The 15405-nt window shown below is 41.1% G+C and overlaps 1 protein-coding gene across 1 annotated transcript in view; it reads right to left on the bottom strand.

Moving 5' to 3' along the window:
• Cachd1 (cache domain containing 1) overlaps positions 1–15405 on the bottom strand; it is a 219176-nt gene that overhangs the window by 35653 nt on the left and 168118 nt on the right. The window contains exons 8-11 of the mRNA XM_048351479.1: positions 11972–12121; positions 6230–6463; positions 1437–1586; positions 706–829 (exon numbers count right to left, since the gene is read on the bottom strand). Coding sequence (XP_048207436.1) covers positions 706–829; positions 1437–1586; positions 6230–6463; positions 11972–12121 — 658 coding nt within the window. The remainder of the gene's footprint in view (positions 1–705; positions 830–1436; positions 1587–6229; positions 6464–11971; positions 12122–15405) is intronic.

Genomic DNA, 15405 nt, shown 5'->3' with positions numbered 1-15405 from the left:
AAGACCCATTTCTCTATAGGTTACCATCTGCCAAAATAATGTATCACAGTTGGGAAATATCCAATCTGCTTTTACTTTAAGAGAAAAAGTTGTATAAGACTCTGCTGTCCAGTTGGAATGGACACCACATTGCCAAGCTATTTTTTTTGGCAAATGCAACAGAACTGGTCCTCAGCCTTTTAGTTTGCTGATATTTTTCCAGTTTGGTAAAATCAGAGCACTTGAGATAATGCATACCTTATTTTATAATTAAAGTTAATGTGAGCATAGTATTTGATTTATAGAAGAGTACTCCCAAATCACAATCTAAGACCTTATTGGTTATATAAAGTTAACAAGATCTTGATTACTATTCTTATGGGGTTTGAATTCAGGGGCTGGGCGCTATCCCTTAACTTTTTCACTTAAAGCTGGAGCTCTACCACTTGAGCCACAGATCTACTTTTGAAATTTTGGTGGTTAATTGGAGGTAAGAGTTTCCCAGACTTTCCTGCATATCTGGCTTCAAACCACAATTCTCAGATCTCACCCTCCTGAGAAGCAAGGATTATAAGAGCATATTACTGTCACATGGCTTCAAGATACTTTTGTTAGCAATAAATATGATCTGTCCATTGTCTTACACTCTGCAGCAAAAATTAGCTTAGATGGGTCTCATTCCCCCCAAAATAAAAAGAAATACTATGACCTTCATCTTTTCCTTACCTTAGGATATTTTGCCGAACCAATTCAAATTTGGGGATATTTTCATAATGTATGATGTCAGTATGTAGTGGGGGTTCTGATAGCAAATATGGTCTGGTAAGGGATGGATGCATAAGTGTATACCCTGAAATCAGAAAATAAAAATGCACGCTGTAAGAAACAGGTTACTGGTGCTAATAAAAACGTCTACCACTGGCTTGAAATGTAAGATTGTCTGGGATGGTTTCCTTGTATTCATTTTCTCAGTATGTTGAATAAGAGCAGAGTTTGTTTTATATGTACTTGCTGAAAACCAGTGAAGTATAGAAAGAAGTCTTAAATTATTAAATACCAGTCTAATGAAGGTTTTTGTGGTGATATTATGTTTTTTATGTCATTAAATGTCTACCACACAAATCTTAATGTCAGTAAATCTAAAGATAATATTTTTTAAAAATAACCTAAAGAATCGCATTTTATGTATTATTCAATTCTAACTCTTCTTTCCTGGTATTAAAATAACATGTTACCACCCCACAGCTCAACAGAGGAAGGCAGTGAATAATCTGTAGATTCACTCAGCTATCTTTGTTCCCCTACCAATATGAAGTCCTAAGTCACACTGCTTTTGTTTAAATACTTTTTTAAATCCCACTTTATTCATGAAACATAGAATGTCTACAGATTATTTTCTTTAGGCTAATTTTAAAAAAAAGCAAATTCTTTCCTATGATGAACTTTGAGCAAATTACCTTTGTCGTCGATGAGAAAAGTATAGGAAGCCAAAGAATCTTGGTAATATGTCACGTCTTCAAGAATGTAAGCCAGATTCACGTCCACACCTACAATTCCCAGGAGGAGGTTTCCAAAATAACAGGGCTTGCTCACCGTCATGATTAAACCTATGGGTTAAAAACAGAAAGAATCTAAAGGACAGCATTGAAGGCTATGGAGAGAGAGTGGAGATGGGCTCTACTGAGCCCTGAAGACTATCTGCCTTCTTGGCTGTGCTCACAAGAGAAGTTTTCTTGTGATCTAGTAAGCAAGCTCTGCCTTTGCAGAAAGTATAGGAAGTAAGAGGGAAAGAATCCATTAGCAGTTCAGATTGTAGTTCATTTAAATGGAGGAAATTTTGATGTTTCTGCCACTTTTCAGCTAAGTCATGACATTCCAGATTAGGACAAAACAAAGGCAGTACCTATCACTCTATCTTCAAATGGAGACATACAGCTGGATTTGAAAAAGTATTGGGCAAATAATCTAAGAATTTAGATTCTAGTACGGCTGTACCCTTTTTGTATTGCATGCATGACACAGGACATGACTTCCCTGTGTCTCGGTTTATAGGTCTATTAAAAAGACACAGTGTTGGGAGCCTGTGACTCATGCCTGAAATCTTCACTACTCAAGAGGCTAAGATCTGAGGATCATGGTTTGAAGCCAGCTTGGACAGGAAGGTCCATAAGACTCTCTTATTTCCAATTAACTGCCAAAAAGCTGGATTGGAGCTGTGGGTCAGGTGGTAGAGCATTAGACTAGAGCAAAAAGGCCTAGATATAGCACCCAGGCCCTGAGTTCAGGCCCCAGGACTGGCACCAAAAAAGACAGTGGCAAATGTCTTACTGATTTCTAGGGGGTGCTTGGTCAAAAGAGATTGCAAATAAAGGAATACTTCAAGGGTATTGTTATTGGGTTAGAGTTATGGCTCAGAGGTTTGAGTGCCAGTCTAGGAAGGAAGAGAATTCAAGTTCAAATTCAAGTACCACTTAAAAAAAAAAAGATATTGATATTATAGCTCAATGTTGCACCCTTTCAAAAAGTGAGAAGACAAAAAAAAAAAAAAACTTAGAAAGTTATAAAATCTGACCACACAAAAATTTGATTAACTGGAGAAACAACTAAGTTTCCAAAGAAAAGCATTTTCAGTTACTTAGGCCAGGAGTCCTTTTAAAGGACCAGTAAACACACAGTGAGCATTTCAGGCTTTGTTGGCTATACAGCCTGTGGTGTACACCACATATAACACACACACACACACACACACACACACACACACACACACACACACACACACCTGCACACTTGGAAAAAGTGCAGGAAGACAGTGTGACCAGAAGGGAAGGCATGGCTCTAAGCATCTGCTGCTGGGCCCTTTTCCTGGTGTCCCTACAGAGCTGAGAAAGTTGTACCACCTTTAACAGTACAAGAAATGTATCCAATGCCTAACGTATGGAACTGTAACCTCTCTGTACATCAGTTTGATAATAAAAATTGGAAAAAAACCCTAAAAATAAAATAAAAATAAAAAAAGAAAGTTGTACCACCTTAATGATCCAAGTCTCTTTGTGTGTTTGATGTTGAGTGGAGACAAAGCCAACTCTGTAATCCCTAGCAATGTTACAATACTAAGTAAAACTAAGATGGAGCATTCCCCTCCATCTTGCTCTGGTACTTTTCTGTTCTTGGTGATTAGTGTATGCTTCAGTGACACATGAGAAAATCTTCTCTAATACCGAGCAAAGGGAACTGATCACTATAAAAGCCTCTACAAAGCATGGGCTTCCATAGAGAGAATCATACATGACGTGCACTCCAGGCATTGCCCATTCTCATGGACCAACCAAACAGAACATCTAAGAGTGGACATGACAATGGAAACAATTATGAAAAGTCATTCAAGAGTCGTTTCTTCTAATCCAAAAGCCATTCACCTTTACAGTGCTTTCTTGCTATGTGTTTTAGAACAGTTGGAAACAATGGATATTTAAGAAAGCCTTAAGTATGCATTTTGCAGAATTTAGCTCAGGTATGAGTTCTAAGAGGCAGGAGGACCTCTGTAAAGGCCAGCATGGAGACAGAGGTCCTAAAACATAGGCCACATTTCTCTGGACTTTAGCCTGGGATTAAAGCCATTTGTAAAGTTTAGTAATTTAGAACAGACAGCATGACTGAGATGCATGATCACTGCACATTTCTTTTTCCTTTGTATATGTAACAATGCCTTAAGAAAGAAACTCAATCTCACTTTTCAATGAGCAATTTGGACAGAGCATTCTTAATCCCAATGGGAAAAGGTATGCTAATTCTAGCACAAAGACAAAATCTTCAAACCATCTCTATACCTTAAACAAAAGCACATAGTTTTGTTTTTTTTAAAGAAATGTTACTGATTTAATCTGTGGTGGTTTTGAAATAGAGCCATGTAAATATGAGTTTCCTTATCCTGAAGTTCTCATGTCACAGAGCCGTAGGCTGTGTCACTCAATAAGTCTAGGGATGGAAAACTAAAGATGAAAATTAATATGCTCTAGTAGGGGTATTCAAGATCTGCAAAAAAAAAAAAAATGACTGGAGGGCTGGGAATATGGACTAGTGGCAAGAGTGCTTGCCTTGTATACATGAAGCCCTGAGTTCGATTCCTCAGCACCACATATATAGAAAATGGCCAGAAGTAGCGCTGTGGCTCAAGTGGTAGAGTGCTAGCCTTCAGTAAAAAAGAAGCCAGGGAGAATACTCAGACCCTGAGTTCAAGGCCCAGGACTGGCAAAAAAAAAAAAAAAAAAGGACTGGAATCCACTGCACGATTGTAATCCTAAGGATTACAATTGGGATGGTATCAGTAATCACCTGTTGACTAAAGCTTCACACAGATGTGGTTTAAAGCATTCAGGGTAGTTCTTGGGTTGTAGAGGCAAAATTGAGAAGGGTTCCATCCTTCTTAATACCACTACTGGAAACAGAATGAGCCTGCTCAGTCCTCTTGAGTTTCTACAGGACTAGGTTTCTTTATCTGTTCCCTTCTCACAGTATTAGCAGGATTTCATGATCCTTCTCGTATCAGACAACACCTTGGTGAGGGGGTGTGTGGCTTTCCCATCACTGTCTAGTACAATGCTTGATTGGACCCCGGTAGTATTGCCAAATGCATAAAAAGTCACATTCATTTAAGATGCGACATTGTTACTATAAAGGGAACCATGGAAAGGGGAAAGTTTCTATCTTATACATATCTGTGGGCCCTGCCAGAAAGGTGAGGAGTAAATAGAAATGGAAGAGTAATAGCAGTTACCATGTTTCTTATTCTTTTGGGGGACAGTACTAAAGTTTGAACTTAGGCTTTGTGCTTGCTAGGCAGGTGCTTTACTGGTCGACGCCTCAGTGATGGAACCCAGGGCCTTATGCCTGCTAGACAACTGTTCTCAGTCAAGCCCTCCATTCTAAGTTCGGTAATTATTGTAAGTGAAAGTTCTTTGAATATCCATGCTTTTGAGAGTTCTTAGTTAACTGAACATAAAAATAAGATCTCAGATTATGATGATGTATATCTAACTAGTAATCAGCTGCCTTTTTGACCTTCAGTGTTAAGTATATGAGGAAAAGAATATGTAAGGATGTAAAAATTAAAAATAAAAAACCCATAGTTTTTACTAAGAATATACTGTGGGCCAGTTTATTTTTGCATTTAATTTTCATAATTGCTTAAAGGGAAATGTATATTTCTCTCTCTTTCTAGTGCTGGTCCTGGGGCTTCAACTCAGGGTTTGGGCACTGTCCCTGAGCTTTTTTTTGCTCAAGGTTAGTGCTTACCACTTGAGCCATAGCTCCAATTCCAGCTTTTTTGGGGGGTAGGTAGGGAGGGAAGGGGTTAATTAGAGATAAGAGTCTCAAAGACTTTCTTGCCTGGGCTGGCTTCCAATAGCAATCCAAAAATATCAGCTTCCTGAGTAGCTAGGACTATAGGTGTGAACCACCAGTACCCAGATCTTTCACTTTCTTTTTTGGTCAGTCATGTCTAGTGCCACAGTGCCACTTCTGGTTTTCTGGTGGTTAACTGGAGAAAAGTGTTTCTCAGACTTTCCTGCCTAGGCTGGCTTTGACTTGTGATCCTCAGATATCACCTTCTGAGTACCTAAAGATTACAGGCATAAGCCACCTGTGTATGGCTTTTTTCACATTTTTTTAAGCCACGAGAATGATAGAATGATGATGATGACAGTAAGAAAGCTAAAACAAAATATTAAACAAGAATAGTAATTATTGGATGTCCTGCTGGTTATTGATAAATGGCATCTATCTCCAAAGTAATATTAAATTTTTAAAGAATTATTACCTTACTTAGCAGATGACCGAATGGGGAATTAACAAGATTAAATTAGCCATCCAGGACAATAATGTAGGAGGAAAAATGGAGCACGCACCTGATAACAAACCTGTTTGTTTGAGTATGGCCTGTATTTGAGGCTAAACCAGAAGCACCTCTGATCTTTATTTGTGACTTGAGATGCAAAGCTACTCTTTAGTTCCCACTGGCTAAATCTGGAAACTGGAGAATCATCATGAAGCTAATCAGAAAATGCATCATTTGTCTCCTGAGGCTGGGGCAATGGATGAAACAGGGATCGGGATTTCTGCTGCTGAATATAATATGCAGGTTAGCCAGCAGGGGCTCCATAATCCTATGCTCTAGAAAAAGTAGTGTCCATTTCTATCTGTTCTTTCCCTACTCCTACCTCCCGCCCTTTGTATAAAGTTTCTCCAAACTTACCATCTCCCATCTCATCAGAGAAGGGGAGGCTAAAGACAGCCTCGTCAATCATCCGGTTGGGAAGGTTAGTGTAGAACCTGCCGACCGTGGTCTCCAGGTTGCTCAGCTGGTTCAGCACCATCATGCTGCCCTTAATCACAGGCAAGGTCGTCCGGTCTGGCACACCGTACTTCCCAGAGTTCTGTTCAGCCAAGTCCCTCAGGAAAGCTAGCTCTTTCAGACCAGTCACTCCATCTAGAATCAAAAGCCATGGGGAAAACATGAAAGGCAAAGTGGCTATATCCATGTAGCATCTGAACATTTATTCTTATTATGGACAAAGTTGAGGTCTTGCTATGTCCAAGAGGTCTTTACAGGGACAATATGGACGAGTGAGGAAGACAAGTCTGAGACAGAGTCTTTTCTTTATCTACTCAAGAGGACAGGGGGATGCTTCAAAAGGCTAGAGGAACGGCAGTTGGGCGTTGAATGGCTCATGCCTGCAATCCTAGCTATTCAGATCTGAGGACCATGGTTCAAACCCAGCCTGGGCAAAAACGTCTGCAAGCCTCAGATCTCCAATTAAGCCAGAAGCAGAGCTATGGCTCACGTGGCAGGGCATGAACCTTGAGTAAAAAAGATCAAAAACCCCATGTAGACTCTGAGTTTAAGCCCTAATATGGGCACACATGTGTACCAGTGTGCGTGCCCTGGTGCGCATGTGCACACACACCCTCCCAATGGAAATGAAAAACAAAGATTAAATAGAAACTCATTTACAAGGGTGTATTCCCCCCAAAAATGTTTAATTACAAGATTTAAATTCCTTTGCTGCATTTAATATTTGAAAGCCAAACTAATGGTTTAAAAAGCCTGTATTTAATTTAAAGGAGATATAATTTTCAAGTTTTAAAAGATAAAACTTGACCATTTAATTCCTTACTTCTTTGCCTATAAAAATGCCAAAAATCTCATGAAACTAAATGACAGAATTGTGGGTTGCATTTAGTGATGTCTCCAAATCCTGTTCATTTTAATTATAAATGTTTTCCTGCTTGATACCGTTAGGATAATACTGAGTTTGATTTATTTAATGTGGACTTTTTACATTAGAGGGTTTTGCAAACTTTGTAAAAGATTTAAGCATAGTGGGATGTATTGTTCTCCAGCATCTGTAATCTATAGTGCAAAATAAATTTAATAAACTTTTTAAAAAAAGTTTGTTATTGTTGGCACACAGTCAAAAGGATTCGTAACTGGTCGCATATGGGTACCAGTGTAAATAAATTCAGATGATTTCAGTCATCACTGAGCGTCTACAATGGTTTTACTTCATATTCTTGAAGATTTTACTTCAATTCTTTTGGATTTCAATAGTGAACCAGTTGCAAAAACAAACAAAAAACCCTGAAGCAGTTGGGTACCAGTGGCTTATGCCTCTAATACCAACTACTTAGAAGGCTGAGATATGAGGATTACAGATCAAAGCCATCCCGGGCAAACAAACCTGGAGATTCTTATTTCTAATTAGCCACCAAAAAAACTGGAAGTAGAGCTGTGGCTCAAGTGGTAGAGCACTAGTGTTGATAAAAAAAAAAGCTGAGGGATAGTACCCTGACCCTAAATTAAAGCCTTAGTACTAGTGCATGTACATGCATGCACGTGCATGCATGCACGCACACGCGCGTGCGCACGCACACACACACACATTCAGAACCACCTGATTGATGCTTTCATGGTTTAGTTACAATTTGGAGTATATACATTTCTAGCATCAGAAACCAGAAGTCTATTTGTCAGTAGTAGCAAGACCTAAGTGATAGCCTTTCTTTCTTAAGACATGGTATTTATACAAACTGGGAGTTTACTCCACTCATGCAATCCGAAAGGAAAGCAAGAAAATATCAGGGCCAAATTAATCAGAATCAGATTACTCTTCCCTTTGCTTGGCACACAGCTAAGACATGGAGGTTAAGATATCTGCTCCAGAATAAAACAATACCAAAGACAAAACTCATCTATGACCTGATGCACTTGAAAAGCTTACGGAGGCAAAATAATAAAGGGCAACAACTCAGGCAATAAACACATTTCCTTTCTTGTGTATGTCTTGGGATTCTCAAATATAAGAAACAAGAATCTCTTCTGGACAAAGCAGAGCAGGAAATGGATGGAAAGTTATCAGTGTCGAGTATTAGCTTTGTCACTGTAGCATGAATTGTGAGGAAGGGGTGGCATTAGGGTCAGTGTAATGGTAATTGTGCTGCATTGTCTACCACCAGTAGGATCATGCTAGAAGCCACACTGCTCAGATTCCTCCTTGCTGTGTGCTTCCAAGTTAAAGATGCCAAATGTCAAGTATTGCAAGGCTTGGGAGATGAAGCAAGTAACGGAGAGAGATGGACACAGAGGCTCCAGAATGTTCCAGCTTGTCCCACTGTTGTTTGATCAAATTGAGTTCTCTTTCTCAATCTCTGGCTTGCTCATTAATAGTAAACCCTGCATACTCTAGATATTTTATGCATACTACATATGGGACTGGCAGCCATAAAAAGCCAATAGTGCTTCAGAGCCTTCTTCAGAAGGCCCCCTGCATGGGTCTTTAGACACTGTACTTTTAGGTTTCCCTGAAATCTCCAGCTTGGTGACAAAACTTTCTCCAAGTCATCAACTCTTTTTCTTGAATTTTCCCTTTTTTAATAACCTTCCTCCACTTCCTACTGAGTTGCTGCTTCAACCCTTTCTTGTGGCCATTTGTGAGCTAGTGTCTCTCACTGCCTGCCCAGGCTTACACCTGGACCCACAACCCTTCTATATTATATACAGTTGGGAAGTCGGGAGTGTACAACCACATCCAGCCTTTTCTATTGAGATGAGGTCCTATGACCTTTTTGTCCCTGGGATAGGCTGGATCCATGATACCCACCCCCAACCCCTGCCATCTGTTTTCCATGTAGCTAGGATGATAGACACAATTATTGGTTAGGAAGGAATCTTTCTAACGTTTTGCCTGAGTTGACTTCAAATGGTGATACTTTCAATCTTAGCCATCCACATAGCTAGGATTATCGGCATGAACCACTGTGCCTGACAATAAATTCTTTCTTCCCAAATTCTCACAGTAGTTAAACTGATAGAGCTGGGAAAGAATGTGTCTGCCTTAGTGAACAGCACTAAGACATTCTGAGAGGGAAACAAAGGAAAGAGAGAAAATTGGCAGTGCATGTATGTGTTGCTAGATAATGAGAAAGTGAAAAGGATGTACTACTAACTAGATTTTGTTGTTGTTCTTTTGTTTGTGCAGGTCCTGGGGCTTGAACTCAGGGATTAGGTTGTCCCCAAACTTTTGTGCTCAAAAGCTACTTCTAGCTTTTTGGTGGTTAATTTGAGATGAAAGTCTTTCCAACATTCCTGGCTGCACTGGCTTTGAACTGTGATCCTCAGATATCAGCCTCCTGAGTTGCTAGGATTACAGGCATGAGCCACTGGTACCTGGTGTAACTAGAGGTTTTAACCTGTGGCATTATCAGGACACTGAAAATGTGCGGGAGAGTGGTGGGAAAATTTATGATGGGAGAGGCAAGGAGGCTTTGTATCTGTCACAAAGAAGACGGGATCACTTTCTCTGGTCTTCTCACTCCTCTATTGCATTTAATTCACTTGGTTTATCCATCTGACTTCCTCACTGGGTAGTGAGGAAGACCAGGAAGCTCTTGAAGGCTGCAGGTGCTCGTGGGATTTTACATGCCACCTTTCTTTCCCACCATGAGTAAAAGATGCTTAATCAGGGGAAAAGATAACCAGAGATGACCATACAGGATATGTGCCCAGGCACAAAGAAGGCATCCTCCCCCATTCGAGCTGTGCTCTGTCCCCAGGCTGAAGGCTGAGTACACTCCTGTAAAGCTCACATTGCTGGAGTCAGTGGATGCACAGGGAGGAGAAGACAACATGTGAGCATCTCATTGTAGTACAGGGAAAGGAAGCGGGGCAGGCCGGGAGTGCAGTGGTAAATGAGCACTTACCTATACTACCTGAGACAAGAGACACAGTATATTCTACTACTCCATTGTAAACCTATTTTCCAGGTTCTGGCATATCACATCACATCATATTTTATTTGTGATGATACATTCCTATGTAATAGACTTTATTATTCTTATTTCATAGATAAAATTGAAACTGACAGCCAGTGTGGTACATACCTCTAAATCTCAGCACTTGGGAGCTATGTAGGGGGATCATGAGTTTGAGGCCAGTTTGGAGGACATAGTAAGTTCTAGTAGGGTAGAAGAAATTGCATGGTGAGAACTTATCTCAAAAAGGAAAGAGAAAATGAGAGGGGAGGTGGGGGGCTTAAGTAACTTGTCTATCACTAGTAAATGTATATTACAAGTACAGAGGCTGGACTAATACAGCTGGGCTTCCTTCAGGTGTGGTCAGTTACCTTTTTTTTTTTTTTTTTTTGTCAGTTGTGGGGCTTGAACTCTGGACCTGGGCACTGTCCCTTAGTTCTTCAGCTCAAGGCTAGCATTCTACCACTTGAGCCACAGCACCACTTCTGGTTTTCTGGTGGTCAATTGGAGATAAGAGTCTCATGGACTTTTCTGCCTGTGCTGGCTTTGAACTGTGATCCTTAGATCTCAGCCTCTTGAGTAGCTAGGATTACAGGCATGAACCGCTGGTGCCTGGCAAGAATTCCTGTTATGAAAACCCATATGTGTGGACCCCTTTTGAAGAGGATATGAAAAAGGATTTGAGGACAGTGCCTAGGAATCTGCATTTCAGCAGCATTCCTCCAACAATACTTAGCCTATTAAAATGGAATCACTATCCCTAAATCCACAGGGTTCTGCACGGATATTTGGGAGTGTGAAGAGCTGGAAGTTTCAGAGTTGGCCTCTGAAACACAGAAGCTGGCTGTCTCGATCAGTGGCGAGGGGCCTGAGCAAGAAGATGGTGTAGAAGACAAGCCACCCATGAGCAGGTACGAAAATATGACAGCCTACAGGTGGGAGATCAGGCTGCAGAGACTAGAAGATTGTGGGGAAAAAAATAGGACTATCCCCTCAATTTTGCCAATTTGCTAAACCCTTCCGGCACACAAATATTTAGCAACACAGTCATTTTAACAAAAGCCTAGCATGCACCAAGTGCTGGTTCACTTAGTATTTGAGGATGATCTTGCAAAAGCAGAGAGGTTTTGTTTTTTTTTCTTTTCCTTTTGAGACAGAGTCTCAGAAGGGCACCGGCTGGCCCCAAACTTGCTATCCTTTTGCCTCAAGTTTTCCAGTGCTTATAGGTGGGTACCACCATACTAAGCCATCACTTTTATCTGCATGTGAACACTAAAGAAGCTGGTGGTGATGCTATGTGAAAGAAAAGAATCTACCACAAAAAAGTGTTTTGTCTTCTGCTGCTGAAATCCATAAGGGGAGTAATTTAGCCTCTCTGTGTGAGAATCTCAGATAACCTCAAATAAGAAGGAAACGGGGCTGGAGAAAGAGGCAGTCATACAAAATCCTCTGGAGGATACAGAAATGGACATTTAGGAAAAAGCAGTTGGCTGGACAGAAAGATGCAGAATGATGCCTGCTGACTTGCTCTTAATACGAGCATTGGATACAGAAGGAACTGTTGGGTGTCCTATTCCAATAGCCTTCATCAAAGCACACTGTCATTGAATCTCTCTCTCTCTCTCTCTCAGCAGCATCCACTTAGAGAGAACTTTCATCTGAAAGCAAAATCTGGAACACTGCCTACCGTTCATGAGGGCATAGGTGAGAATCATTACAGAGTTGTTCAGAAAGCTATTTTCTTCATTGATGACACGAAGAGTTGCCTTTTTATCTTCTTCGGAGGAGTCCTTTGATGTAATCCCAGCTGACAGGTAAATGATGACCATGTCTGTATCTAAACAAAAACACACAAACTGAGGTTATACTCGGATTCTGGCTGGAGGCAGCTGTGTAGTTTCATTTGCACGTCCCTTGCATTTCCCCACCCGATGACCTTGTGAGCTCAAGTTTCCTTCCTTCCCATGTGACTGTTGTCTTTCATCTTCCTGCCTGTCCTCTCTGGACCACTAGGCCTCATTCTGCGTAGGGATGCTGTTGATGCATTTGCTACATAAAGGAAGATGCTCCCGTGGCTGTAAGGCTGTGTGAAATAACATTACTCTCTTTTGGACTCCTCCCCTGCCTTCTGAGGTAGAAGACTCAGAACATGAATTTGCCTTTCCTCAATGACTCAAAGGCACCAGCACAAGGCCATACTTTATTTTTTGTGGGGGGGGGGGGAGAGGGGAGACTTGAGGATGGAGATTCTTCAGGTATGTAAGGTTACTCTCCCTACACAATCTCCAAGTCCATTTGTATTCTGAACATGAATCAATGCAGTAAAATCACAAGAACATGGATATAGGAGCCTGTGCTCAAAATTCAGCCCTATTATTTCCATATTGTGTGGGGCATTTTAGACAAATGCTCTACCTCTCTACGTGTCCATTTCCTTGTCTACAAAATGATATAATGACAAGGTAGACCTCCCAGGGTTAGGTGTGAGGACTAGCTGGGTAATTTAGGTAGAGTGTACAAGCAAGAGGATTCTTACATGAGAGAATGAAAAGAAATCAATATTCCTCTCCCCATACACACTCCCCCCACCCCACACCTTCTATTAGTCTGAAGCAGTCTATGACTTGTGATTAAAGTCCTCCAAATCAGGCTGATGAGCAGAGAAATGGAAACTATTTTAGCTCAAGGAGACTAACTTCTAACAACCTTCCTCCTGCTGCTGATAACAAGCAGAGGCTGGACAGCCACTTTACTAACGGAAGGAAGGAAGAGAGCTGGATTTTTACCTTTCTTTCTAATCTGAAGCTCGCTTAGTCACAGATATTTTTAGGACATCCTGCATGGGAGCTTATCCTTTTATGGAGAAGTAAACATGTGTATGTTTTTTCCACAGGTTCCTATGGCTGTCATCTGGCTAAGGTTGCTTTATAGTGAGTGTGGTGGGCACTCTATGAAGCCCTTTTTCTTCTCTCCCATTCCTTGGGTCACTGCCTCCCTCTGATGGTGGGCTGAATTCAATGACTGCTTATAGAACAGAATGCATCCAAGAGGGTGGGATGTGGAGCCCAAGGTTAGGTGACAACACAGTTACAAGAAGACAGTGGCTTCTGTTGTGGTGCTGTCTCACTCTATGATCTGTCCTAAGGATAAGTGAGCAACAAGGCCCTCAGATCTGACCATCCTGCTGGCGGTGAGTGACTTCCAAAGCCAGTGCTTTTCCAGTTGAACTCTGATCTGATGTTATTAAACTAGGTTGCCATATCAAAGAGTTTGAACCAGAGGCACCCACCAATGGGACATCTAGACTCCTGTTCTATGGACTATCAGATGATTAAAGTTCATAGTTTAAGTTGTTCAGTACTGGGTTAATTTGTTACACAGTCAATCATAACAATACAGTTACCCCCCCCCCTTTTTTTTTGCCAGTCCTGGGGCTTGGGACTCAGGGTCTGAGCACTGTCTCTAGCTTCTTTTTGCTCAAGGCTAGCACTCTATCACTTGAGCCACGGCACCACTTCTAGCCTTTTCTGTATATGTGGTGCTGAGGAATCGAACCCAGGGCTTCATGCATGCAAGGCAAGCACTCTACCATTAAGCCATATTACTAGCCTCTACAGTTACCCTTAAAGTTACTCTACCAATGAAGATACAATGGTACAATTTCCATGGGTTTATAAATTTCTACTTTAGATTTTGAAGTATTCCTTATAAGGTAGGATTTCATAATTAAGGTTAATATTCTCTGTTATAGACAACTGAACTAAGTTTTAAAAATGTGACTGAAAAATTAGATTTAAATTTCCTTTATTTACTACTGGCATGCAAATATATTCTTAAAGTCAATTTTTGGGGGAGAGGGCGGAGAGAGGGGTTGTACCAAAGTTTGACGCCTGTCATCCTTGCTACTGAAGAGGCTCAGATCTGAGGATCACAGTTCAAAGCCAGCCGGGGTAGGAAACTCTGTTGGACTCATCTCCAATTAACCACCAGAAAACTGAAGTGGAGCTGCGGCTCAAAGTGGTAGAGCACTAACCTTGAGCAAAACAGCTCAGGGGCTGGCACCAGTGGCCCATGTCTGTAATCTTAGCTATTTAGGGGGCTGAGGTCTGAGGATTGTGGTTCAAAGCCAGCCCCAGCAGCAAAGTCCATGAGATTCTTATCTCCAATTAACCACCAGAACACTGGAAGTGGTGCTGTGGCTCAAAGTGGAGAGTGCCCAGGCCCTGAATTCAAGCCCCAGGACCAACCAAAAACAAACAAACAAACAAACAGATCAGGGTCTTGAGCTTGTTTGGATAGCACTATACTACTTGACCATGCTGCCAGCACTGCTTTTTGCTGATTATTTTGCAAGTGAATCTTGTGGACTTTGGCTTCAAAATTGGGATATTCCAGATCTCAACTTCCTGAGTATCTAGGTTTACAGGCGTGAGCCACCAGAGTCAGCTTTCAGGGATATTTTTCAGGATAGAATGGGCTGTTACCAAAAGCTACTTTTAGGACACAGGGCTATGATTAGAGAAGCAGAGAGGCCTGTAGCACTCAGGGTCCGCTAGCACTCAAGCACATTTTCTTTCTTTTTTTTTTTTTTTTGGTCAGTCCTGGGGCATGGACTCAGGGCCTGAGCACTGTTCCTGGCTTCTTTTTCCTCAAGGCTAGCACTCTACCATTTGAGCCACAGCACCATTTGTGGCTTTTTATGTTTATGTGGTGCAGAGGAATTGAACCCAGGGCTTCATGCACGGAAGGCAAGCATTCTACCACTAAGCCACATTCCCAGCCCCCAGGCATATTTTCATTCTATCAAAAAAATCATAAGACACATACTCACTAGCTCTGCCCAGATGCAGACTCGATTATTGCCTAATTGTCAAGCAAAACTGAGTTATTTTTCCATTCACAATGATCAAATCCATCAAATCTAATCTGATTTTATTATTTTACTTATCAAGATAGTCTCCTCCTTGTCATTCATTTAATCCTTCTAACTAGTGATGTTAAGGATGATTATAGGGATTTGGGGAACCAGAACAAAATACAACAGACTAGTGGGGAAGGGCAGGTCTCGAAGTCACAAGCATGTCTTGAAATCAATATAGCAGGGAGAAAAGCAATTACAAT

The sequence above is a fragment of the Perognathus longimembris genome, chromosome 7, assembly GCF_023159225.1.
Source record: "Perognathus longimembris pacificus isolate PPM17 chromosome 7, ASM2315922v1, whole genome shotgun sequence".
In the NCBI taxonomy this organism is placed as follows: domain Eukaryota; kingdom Metazoa; phylum Chordata; class Mammalia; order Rodentia; family Heteromyidae; genus Perognathus; species Perognathus longimembris.
The sequence above is the reverse complement of the archived record's forward strand: the minus strand, read 5'-3'. Positions and strand labels throughout refer to the sequence as shown.